Here is an 11,440-nt window from a genome sequence, read left to right as displayed (position 1 = left end):
GCGGACAACTTGTGAAGTGAAACTAGTGCGGTTCCTTTTTCTGATTGGTTGACCACTACAGGAAGTTCTTGCCTCTTACGTATGTCAAAATATACAACATGGCTGCATTATAGAATGGACACAGCTGCGATTAGTAGGACATATTCAAGGGGAAACATTTCGTTCTGATTCTAAACAATACAGTTGGAGTTATTTTAAGGGTTAGACGAGTACCACGTCGTTGCGTTGTTTTAAAGATGCATAGTCTCACTAAAACGGCACTGTCTTTCAATGGAATCGGGCGGCGGTGTGTTGCTCTGAACCGTTTTTCAGAAACAAGAATAATTTGCAGAGGACTCACGTGCACAGCAGAACACGGGGAACATGAAAATGAGCTCTATGATGTCATTATATCTGGAGGAGGGATGGTTGGGACCGCTATGGCTTGTTCTTTAGGTGAGTCGAGGTGATCTCCTGATGCTGCTCAGTCAAACTGCCCCTATTTGCCCCCATCTAAAGGAGGAGGAGCCGTCATTCCGCTGCTGGATGCAAATTCTCAGACTTCATCCTCACACTAAGTTGCAGTTGTGGCTTTGCTGCTGATTTACACCATACAGCATTTGCCTTAGTTCTGTGTTGCTAAACAAGTAAGGTATAATTAAGACAAACATGCAGAGGAACTTTAAGTTCTTGTTCTCATGGCACCACTAGTGATGCCAAAATATAGGCTATATCAATGCTACTCCCACCACAACTTTTAATCTGTCTGTTTATCATTTTGGACAGAGCATCAATCAATTTCATGCATCCTCGTTATTGTTGACAGGCTTGGATCCAAACTTGGAGGGGAAGAAGATTCTTTTGCTTGAGGCAGGCAACAAGAAAGTGATGGACAAGGTCCCAGACGCCTACAGTACAAGAGTCAGCTCCATCAGCCCGGGCTCTGCCACCCTCCTCAGTGGTACACACCCGTATTACGAAACACTATTATCATGTTCCCCGAGAAAGTAATCTCTCTAATGGCATTAGAATCTCTGTTTTCCATTGGCAGCCAATAGCATCATAAAAATGTAGGGAACCTCTCTGCAAACAGATACACATGGCTGCAATAGTATGAGCTTCATAAAGTACAGTAGGGGTGAAGAGTTGTGTGTAGATTGTTTGGTAGTTGTTGTCTATTATTTGTCAGGGTTGGTGTATTGGTTTATCCGTTTGAAAAGAACAGTACATCTTGTCCAATGACAAAAGAGCTCATGTTTAAGTGGCCAGCTTCCTGTCTGATTAAGCCTATTTGTGGTGTGGCTCAGTATAAAAGGTTGTCAGGAAGTAGGTTAGTGATCAGGCCCAGCTTGTCTAGTCACACATGCTTAGCAGGGATCATATCTGGCCTCTAGTCTACATCAATCATTGATGGAATCCTCTCAACTATTATTCATGTCTCCTTGGGTTTTACTTGACACCCTGATGATGTGCTGCATGTCAATAAGGAAGTGAAGGAAGTGATTTGGATACCCATGGCTATGTCAAGCCCAGTTAAATTGACTTGGATGTATACTGAACATGTATACTGAATACTAAATGCAACATGCAACGATTTCCAAGATTTTACTGAGTTACAGTTCATATAAGGAAATCAGTCAATTTAAATAAATTCATTAGGCCCTTATCTATGGATTTCACATGACTGGGAATACATACACTACATGGTCAAAAGTATGTGGACAGTTGCTGGTCGAACATCTAATTACAAAATCATGGGCATTAATATGGAGTTGGTCCCCGTTTTGCTGCTATAACATCCCCCACTCTTCTGGGAAGGCTTTCCACTAGATTTTGAAACATTCCTGCGGGGATTTTCTTCCATTTAGCAAAACTGATGTTGGGCGATTAGGCCTGGCTCGCAGTCTGCGTTCCAATTCATCCCAAAGGTGTTCGATGGGGTGGGGGTCAGGGCACTGCAGGCCAGTCAAGTTCTTCCACACCGATCTCGACAAACCATTTATGTATGGACCTCGCTTTGTGCACGGGGGCATTATCATGCTGAAACAGGAAAGGGCCTTCCACAAAGTTGGAAGCACAGAATTGTCTAGAATGTATTTGAATGCTGTTGCATTAAGATTTCCCTTCACTGGAACTAAAGAGCCTAGTCCGAACCATGAAAAACGGCCCTAGACAATTTTTCCTCCACCATCAAACTTTACAGTTGGCACTATGCATTGGGGCTAGTAGCGTTCTCCTGGCATCTGACAAATCTGGGATTGACGGTCGGACTCCTAGATGTTGAAGCGTGATTCATCACGCCAGAGAACATGTTTCCACTGCTCCATAGTCCAATGGTGGCAAGCTTTACACCACTCCAGCCAATGCTTGGCATTGGACACGGTGATCTTAGACTTGTGTGCGGCTGCTCTGCCATGGAAACCCATTTCATGATGCTCCCGAGGAACAGCTCTTGTGCTGTTTGGGAGTTTGGAACTAGGTAGTGAGTTTTGCAACCAAGGACCGATTTATTTTTACACGCTTCAGCACTCGGTGGGTCCCGTTCTGTGAGCTTGTGTGGCCTACCACTTCTCGGCTGAGTCATTGTTGATCCTAGACGTTTCCACTTCACAATAACAGCACTAACAGTTGACCAGGGAAGCTCAATTTTATATATCTGTCAGCAACTGGTGTGGCTAAAATAGCAGAATCCACTAATTTGAAGGGGTGTGCACATACTTTTGGCCATGTAGTGTATATGGATTTGTTGATCACAGATACCTTTTTTTTTAAAGGTAGGGGCGTGGATCAGAACCAGTCAGTATCTGGTGTGACCACCATTCGCTTCGTGCAGCGCGACACATTTTTTTTGCATAGTGTTGATTGTGGCCTGTGGAATGTTGTCCCACTCCTCTTCAATGGCTGTGCAAAGTTGCTGGCTATTGGCGGGAACTGGAACATGCTGTTGTATACATCGATCCAGAGTATCCAAAACAATGGGTGATATGTCTGGTGAGTTTGCAGGCCATGGAAGAACCTGGACATTTACAGCTTCCAGGAATTGTATACAAATATTTGCAACATGGGGCCGTGCATTATCACGCTGAAACATGAGGGGATGGCAGCAGAAGAATGGCACGACAATGGGCTTCAGGATCTTGTCACGGTATCTCTGTGCATTCAAATTGCCATCGATAAAATACAATTCCCTTTGTTGCCCGTAGCTTATGCCTGCCTATACAATAACCCCACCGCCGCTGACATCAGCAAACAGCTTGCCCACACAACGCCATGCATGTAAACTGCAGTTGTGAGGCCGGTTGGATGTACTGCCAAATATTCTAAAATGACATTGGAGGTGGCTTATGGTAGAGAAATGAACATTCAATTCTCTGGCAACAGCGCTGGTGGACATTCCTGCAGTCAGCATGCCAATCGAAAAGCTCCCTCAACTTGAGATGTCTGTGGCATTGTGTTCAGTGACACAACTGCACATTTTAGAGTTGCCTTTTATTGTCCCCAGCACAAGATGTACCTGTGTAATGATCATGCTGTTTAATCAGCTTCTTGATATGCCACACCTGTCAGGTGGATGGATTATCTTGGCAAAGAAGAAATACTCATGAACAGGGATGTAGACAAATTTGTGCTCAACTTTTGAGAGAAATAAGCTTTTCTGCATATGGAACATTTCAGGGATCTTTTACTTCAGTTGATGAAACATGGGACCAACACTTTACATGTTGCATTTATATTTTTGTTGACTTCGCCCACTTGAGTTCTTGTCTCATTTAATCAAACTCCTTTAACAAGTAATTATGGGGCTTTTACACCTCATACATAACATCCCTAGATTTGATAGATCTTGTATTCTATTAAAATGTTGTGCGTGCCTTTCAGGTGTTGGTGCATGGGATCACATTATGAACATGAGATGTAAGCCCTATCAGAAGATGCAGGTCAGTTCTTGGAAACTCCAAGCCCTAAAGTTATTTTTTATTGAGAGGCCCTTTTAGGTCGTTAGTTATACTGCTATATACTTACTCTCATTCTCCATGCATCAGTAACTTGTTTGGATATAAAGTTTTAGGAAAATTGTATCGTCCCTGCCATTTAACCTCTACTCAATCATGTACTTTACAATGCCATTTCCCTCCAGCATGTAATTGTTAACAAAGAAAAAGCAACCCCAATGGAGGTTTAAAACATGCATTTTGTTCATTCCTCTGCCCAATTTATACATCCTCAGAGGCCATGCAAATGCCAGGGTGCCTCAAACCCCAAAGGACAGGAGGTCAATTTAAAACGATGATCAAAGCTCTTAGTGAAATGTTTTTTTTTTTCTCCCTCTGGCCACAATGGCAGAGTATTTATTTATTTATTTATTTAATTAGAATCATATTTAATAGGAAAAATACATCTATTTGGCATCTTCAACTAGGCGTTCATCCCCATGTGTGTACTAATTATAAAGATGAATGTGACAAGCAGGAGGCAGAAGATGGAAGATGACAGGATGTGTGGATGTCAGTAGCAAAGTGACCGTGTTTTACAGCTGTGGGTGCAGGCTGAGTCCCTTCTGTAAGATGTGGTCACTTTATACCAAAGAAAAAAACACAGGGTTTCTCTCATGGCCAAGGATGTCATCATAAAATGTAATATGGTGATTATGGTGATATACCTCTTCCATAATTCCTTTACTGCTCTGCTTCTTTTTTTGCTTGTTTGTTTGCAGATGCATATTACAAGGATAGAGGAGCAGCGCGTTGAGGTTAACCCCCCCAAAAAATCTTCATTCCCTATCCTAAATAGTTAACTACTGGCTGAAGAAGGAAAAATAACCTGAATATTAGTAGGCCATTTCCAATGGTCTCTCTCCTGTCTGGGTGTTAAGGTGGAAAGAAAAGCAGGTTTTAAAGCTCCCATTTGGGGATTACTCCTAGCAAAGAGGACAATAAGTACATAGCAACACATTCCTTATCAACAGAAGTATGTTTTTCTCCAACATAAAAAACTCCTTGGAATTTGCAGTTTGGTTTCATTAAATCTTTCAAGCAGCCAACCACTTGTCACAAGTTGGAAACCCACCACCTTTAGTGTTTTTTGTTTGTAGGGTAAAACCCACTACTTTATGGCATGTTGGGGGGGGGGTAGTTTAGCTGTGTTACTTCTGAATGATAAGGTCTGAGAGAGAGTCCTACATAAGCATAACCACTTCCCTGCGTCACATGAAAAGTATTTTCATTTACCATCTCAGAAATGATGTGCCTCAATTATGTGTTTTATTTTGACACTCAACTTTTTGGGGATACAGTAACCAATATTTACCCGCTCGGTAATGTTCTGTCGGGCCAAAAATATTGCCATAAATCCACATCACAAATGGCATTTCATCGTGCATCAGTAAGCTCCCTAAGTCAACCATAGATCTAGAAGGGTGTTGTTGACCTTTCTAGATCTTAGTTTGGTCATTTAAGTAGTGGCTGCCAAACTCTGGCTGCAGCTGAACATATTGGATGTGTTCAGTTCAATTAGGCTGCCGGCTTAATATAGGGAATGGCGATGCATTTAAGGATAGAGTTGTTGACCACAGGGATAATTGATTTCTCATTTAGGTTTGGGATGCCTGCTCGGATGCCCTGATTACATTTGATAAGGAGAACCTGCAAGACGAGATGGCATACATTGTGGAGAACAACATCATTGTGGCAGCCCTGACGAAGCAGCTGGAGAATCTCTCTGGTAAGAAAAGCAGCGCCACACACAGTCCAGTTGCATTGCTGATTTTTCCATGAAACCCTCACTATGCACAAGTAGTGATGTGACTCTCCTTAGAAGAGATCTTGAGTTCATTGACATCCTGTTAATGAGCACTGGGTCTGGCAGCTCATGTTATGTCAGCACATTTGTTCCATCCTGTCCCTGTGTTTTGTTTATTTGTATTTTCCCCAGTTTCCGTTTTTAAAGACCAGTGCAGCTCTTGGACACATCCATGTTTTTCCTGCTATTTCAATCAAGCGCCATATTTCCTGTGTGCCAGTTAGTGCACTCCACAGACCGGGTGCCATGTAAAGGCACGTGCAGTTGTCCAATGACCTATTTCACATTGACATGTGCTCCCACGCCATTAAGGATGCTAAAGTGCTGACTTTGTGCTATATTGTTGTTGAAATTAGGCCGACTTTTTGGAGGTTCAGAAATGAAACCTTAGCACTGCCTTGCGTCCGACTGTAAAACAGCATATTTATAAGTGAGCTTTTCTACATTTTGCACTAAACAGATGTGTGGTTGCAGGCAGCAGGTTTTCCTTAAAGGCATCATGTTGGTCCTCTACTTAATTTTTTTCTCCCTTTGGCCATGATGTTTCTCTGCTTCTGAGGCAGTACATGAAAAGCGCTGCTCTCCAGTCACTGCAGACCAATATTTGTCGCTCGTGTTCAGGAACCAGTAGTCAATCTGCAGACGGGAACCTCTCCAAGTGGGCAACGCCAAGTGTAATTCCAGATACTTTCATGTTTGGGATGACCGACTACCGATAATTCAAAGAAAGTGGTAGTTTTGGTGTAATCCCAGCATGCTGGCAGCAAGCGGAAAGTGTGTAATGGTCTGCTTGTAGATAAACACTATTAATCAATGCTATGCAGCAAGCCAAGACCATTTTAAGAAGATTGTCAATGTGAGCTTCGGCAGCTGGTCCCTGCCAGAGAGGCAAGCCAGTGGTGTTTTACAAGGTGCTTTGTAGATCTTCCACTGCCTTAGTCACTTACAGCCAAACCTTACTCTATTTTTTTCCTTTTTGGAGGAAACAAGTAGCAAAGTCTTTTTTAAATTTATTTTAAATTTAATTTATTTTACCTCCTTTTTTCCCCAATTTCGTGGTATCCAATTGGTAGTAGCTACTATCTTGTCTTATCGCTACAACTCCCGTACGGGCTCGGGAGAGACGAAGGTTGAAAGTCATGCGTCCTCCGATACACAACCCAACCAAGCCGCACTGCTTCTTAACACAGCGCGCATCCAACCCGGAAGCCAGCCGCACCAATGTGTCGGAGGAAACACCGTGCACCTGGCAACCTTGGTTGGCGCGCACTGCGCCCGGCCCGCCACAGGAGTCGCTGGTGCGCGATGAGACAGGGATATCCCTACCGGCCAAGCCCTCCCTAACGCGGACGACGCTATGCCAATTGTGCGTCACCCCACGGACCTCCCGGTCGCGGCCAGTTACGACAGAGCCTGGGCACGAACCCAGAGTCTCTGGTGTACAAGTAGCAAAGTCTTGATTAGTGTGACCAATTGTGATGAAAAATACTTACTGGCCCCTTCCTTGTTTAGTGAAAATGATTCTCTGTGGTGAACCCAAAATCCCCTTGTTTAGTGAAAATGATTCTCTGTGGTGAACCCAAAATCCCCTTAGCTCTGCTTTAGACCATTTCCTTTCTCTGTGTTCGGTCTCTCAGATCAGGTGAGGGTCCAGTACAAATCCAAGGTGGTGAAATACACCTGGCCCAAGTCCCACCAGGTAGCTGACGCCATCCCCTGGGTTCAGGTCACCCTGGCCAACGGACAGACTCTTCAAACCAAACTACTGGTCAGTCCATCCTGAGTAGTAACTCTTTTATTTTTTATGTTTAAAAACATAATTTTGCCTTTGACCATAATGCTCTAGGATGTAACTGCTGTGATTGGCTGGTTTGCAGATTGGAGCAGATGGGCCAAATTCGATGGTAAGGCAGGAGGCGGGGATACCCACGGTCAAGTGGAATTATGACCAATCAGCTGTTGTGGCTGTCCTGCATCTGTCTGAGGTGAGATTTACATCTTACAACCTGTCTATTTCATCAAGACACATGGAGGCCATACTAATTGTTATCATGTGTTTCTATAGCCAACAGAGAACAATGTTGCCTGGCAGAGGTTCCTTCCAACAGGCCCCATAGCAATGTTACCAGTAAGTTTGTATCATAGGTTCAAAGTGCAGCTGAGCTCTTTGCTTTTTTCTGTCCCTTAATCTTAACCAACGTCCCCTTCTCTCTTGTGGCTGTAGTTGTCGGACACAGAGAGCTCTCTGGTGTGGTCGACCAGCCACCGCCATGCAGAGGAGCTACTGCAGCTGGATGAGGAGAGCTTCGTGGACTCCATCAACACTGCCTTTGTGAGTCCCGGACTGACCCCACCGAATCAGATAATGATTAGGAACAAGTGCCTTTATACAGCAGAGAAAGAAACGGATTTCTGATACATTTGTATGCGTTATGAATAGTACATTTTATGAACGGAAATCCTCTTGTTACCAGCATGCTGCAAGTGCACCAATGAACCGGTTAGCCAATGCCAATGGGTGCACTTGTCACTGTTTTCTGTTTACTCTACATCATACATGTAGACAATACCAACGTTTTGCCAGCATAAAGTCGCTTTCCCAAGCCTGCTATTTTTACTGGTCCTGCTGATGGGGTCACCACGGTTGTCATGCTTGGTTTCAGGCCTGGTTTGCTAATTAAACCTGTGGTCTGCCAGTTGGTCATTACTGCATGGAATGTTTTTTAAACTAAGCTAATTCAACAGCAGGCCTGACCATCCTCTTCTTTTAATTAGCAAGGGTCCTGTAACGCTGCCAAACCATTTTGTTAGTGAGGAAAAGTACACTCACTCTGCATTTCTGCTCTAGTTTGTTTCTTTAACTTCTCTCTTCTCTCTGTCTACCACGCCCCTCTATCTCTCCTGTACCCCTGTCTCTTCCTCTACCTGCTGTTTCTACCTCTCTCTCTTTCGCTCTTCCTCTCTCTCTCTCTCTCTCTCTCTCTGTCTCTCTGTCTCTCTCTGTCTCTCTCTGTCTCTCTCTGTCTCTCTCTGTCTCTCTCTGTCTCTCTCTGTCTCTCTCTGTCTCTCTCTGTCTGTCTCTGTCTCGGTGTCGTCTCTTTCTGCCAGTGGAGTAATGAGAACCACAGTGAGCTGGTGGAGACTGCTGGCTCTCTGTTCCGCACTGCCCTGTCAGTCCTCATGCCGTCTGCAGGCTCGGCACGCCAGCTACCGCCCAGCGTGGCCGGGATCGGCCCAAAGAGTCGAGTCATGTTCCCCCTGGGCATGGGCCATGCGTCAGAGTACATCAGGCACCGGGTGGCACTCATCGGGTAAATCCCCACTCACCCCTGGGGACACGCCATTATTGAACTTCACATCGGTTTGCTTTAGAAAACTGTGACTATTGATATTTGACTTGGCATTTTGTAAATGTAAGGATCATATGCCCTTATTCTATGAAGGTATAACAGGATCATATGCCCTTATTCTATGAAGGTATAACAGGATCATATGCCCTTATTCTATGAAGGTATAACCGGATCATATGCCCTTATTCTATGAAGGTATAACAGGATCATATGCCCTTATTCTATGAAGGTATAACCGGATCATATGCCCTTATTCTATGAAGGTATAACCGGATCATATGCCCTTATTCTATGAAGGTATAACCGGATCATATGCCCTTATTCTATGAAGGTATAACAGGATCATATGCCCTTATTCTATGAAGGTATAACAGGATCATATGCCCTTATTCTATGAAGGCATAACAGGATCATATGCCCTTATTCTATGAAGGTATAACAGGATCATATGCCCTTATTCTATGAAGGTATAACCGGATCATATGCCCTTATTCTATGAAGGCATAACAGGATCATATGCCCTTATTCTATGAAGGCATAACAGGATCATATGCCCTTATTCTATGAAGGTATAACCGGATCATATGCCCTTATTCTATGAAGGCATAACAGGATCATATAAAAAAAAAAAAGATACTTATCAACTGCAAAAAAAAATTAAAGGTTAATGCCTCTATCCAATTATTTCTGTCTATTTGAAGGGAATGCTTGCTTTGATCCAATCCTGTAGATGTGGTGACTAGATTTACACGGCGGTGGTCTTTATTTTTCTTTGCAGCGATGCAGCACACCGCGTCCACCCTCTAGCTGGCCAGGGAGCCAACCTGGGCTTTGGGGATGTGGCCTGCCTCACTCAGCTCCTGAGCCAGGCGGCCTTCAACGGGAAGGATCTGGGTTAGTGACTCCAAACACAGTAGCCGTAGCCAGTGGTTTCTCAGAAGCTCTTTTCCACAGCCCAGGCTGGGACGCTTGCTGTTGATCTTGATTATAAAAAGAACAGTCTTTCTTCCAAAGTTTATTTGATGTTTTTTTTCATATAGTTCTTGGCAGAAAGGACAGTTCACAGAAATAGAAATCCTGCTATGTGAATATTTGTATTTGTTCTGAATAGCTCCAATGCAGAAAACACATTAACAATGTACACAGGTCCAGAAACTATTTTCTCCATGATTTATTAACCCCTGGTGTTTTGCTCGGCCTGTGTTGTGTTGTGCAGGGGCCATGCAGCACCTGTTGGAATATGAGACAGAGCGCCAGCGACACAACCTGCCCATGATGGCTGCCATCGACCTGATGAAACGACTGTACTCTACTAACGCTGTCCCCATGGTTGTCTTACGCACCTTCGGTCTGCAGGCCACCAATACACTGCCAGCCATGAAAGTTAGTATGCCGTCTCCTCTTTAACCCCACCTTTCTCGAATGTCATGTCCCTTGTCAAAGTGAAGCCACAACACTTGTTCAAGTAGAAGCCATCTCTTCTTCCATTCCCAAGGTTTGGCCACATGTCAGAAGTAAGCCCCACCTTGGCTTCGTTCATGACCCCACCCGATCCTGACCTTTTTTTTGATTACATGTCTTTTTACTTCAGCTCTGCCTATAATTTACATGGTTGTCAACTTACTACTACGGCAGCTTAGTTTAGCCCCAAATGTAGTGTTACAGAAAGTGTGTGGGTGGGGTGCAGGGCTGGCCCCGGGGCTGTGTTACAGTGGTGTTGGCTTGTGTTTTCACACCCCTTTTATTACAGACCGCTGATGTGAAATGGCTTTATTCCCTACTAAGTGATTCAGACCAAAGCAACCGTAAATGGTTGTAAAGGCATTTCTCTCTGGAGACCCAAAGTTATGCTTGACATTTTTCCATATTAAATGTTGAGTTTACAGATCTCGTATACAGAGGTTTGTAGTGCCACTTTTTACACAGATGGGAAAGATGCTAGTCATAGTTTTTTTGTAGAACTTGCTAGTGCTATACGTGGCTGTTGGATTCGTGTATTTGTGGATAGGTATGGATGAATTGACAAAATGTATGTTTAGATTTGTGAGTTCATGTTCTTTCTCTCCAGGCTCAGATCATGGCGTTTGCAAGCAAGTGACACATACACTGGTCCTGCCGTTTCAGTTTGATGGTACGCCAATGACTTTGAATGGAATGTAAAAGTGTAAATTAATAAAGTTATTTTATGCTCTGTTATTACTAGAACACAGTTATTCCTGCGCGTCTTTCTTTGTGTGAAGATGATTTTGGGTTTTTCCAAGCATTTCCTGGGCAGCAGGTAGCCTAGTGGTTAGAGTGTAGAGGCGGCAGGT

At 43.8% G+C, this 11,440-nt stretch overlaps 1 protein-coding gene and 1 long non-coding RNA gene across 2 annotated transcripts; both read left to right on the top strand.

Annotated features, from left to right (window-relative positions):
- Positions 1–48: 48 nt before the first annotated feature.
- Positions 49–11,339, top strand: coq6 (coenzyme Q6 monooxygenase). The gene is made up of 12 exons (XM_021584871.2): positions 49–435; positions 806–940; positions 3,859–3,917; positions 5,574–5,700; positions 7,416–7,546; positions 7,656–7,763; positions 7,844–7,906; positions 8,003–8,110; positions 8,887–9,089; positions 9,907–10,022; positions 10,345–10,511; positions 11,197–11,339. The coding sequence occupies exons 1-12, from the start codon at positions 237–239 to the stop codon at positions 11,224–11,226; spliced, it is 1,446 nt and encodes a 481-aa protein (XP_021440546.2). The 5' UTR covers positions 49–236; the 3' UTR covers positions 11,227–11,339.
- LOC118944242 lies at positions 9,099–9,646 on the top strand. The gene is made up of 2 exons (XR_005039535.1): positions 9,099–9,221; positions 9,256–9,646. It is a non-coding gene; the product is annotated as an uncharacterized LOC118944242 (long non-coding RNA).
- Positions 11,340–11,440: the final 101 nt, after the last annotated feature.

Source organism: Oncorhynchus mykiss, chromosome 25 (genome assembly GCF_013265735.2).
Source record: "Oncorhynchus mykiss isolate Arlee chromosome 25, USDA_OmykA_1.1, whole genome shotgun sequence".
Classification (NCBI taxonomy): Eukaryota; Metazoa; Chordata; class Actinopteri; order Salmoniformes; family Salmonidae; genus Oncorhynchus; species Oncorhynchus mykiss.
This window is presented reverse-complemented; position numbering and strand designations above follow the sequence as displayed.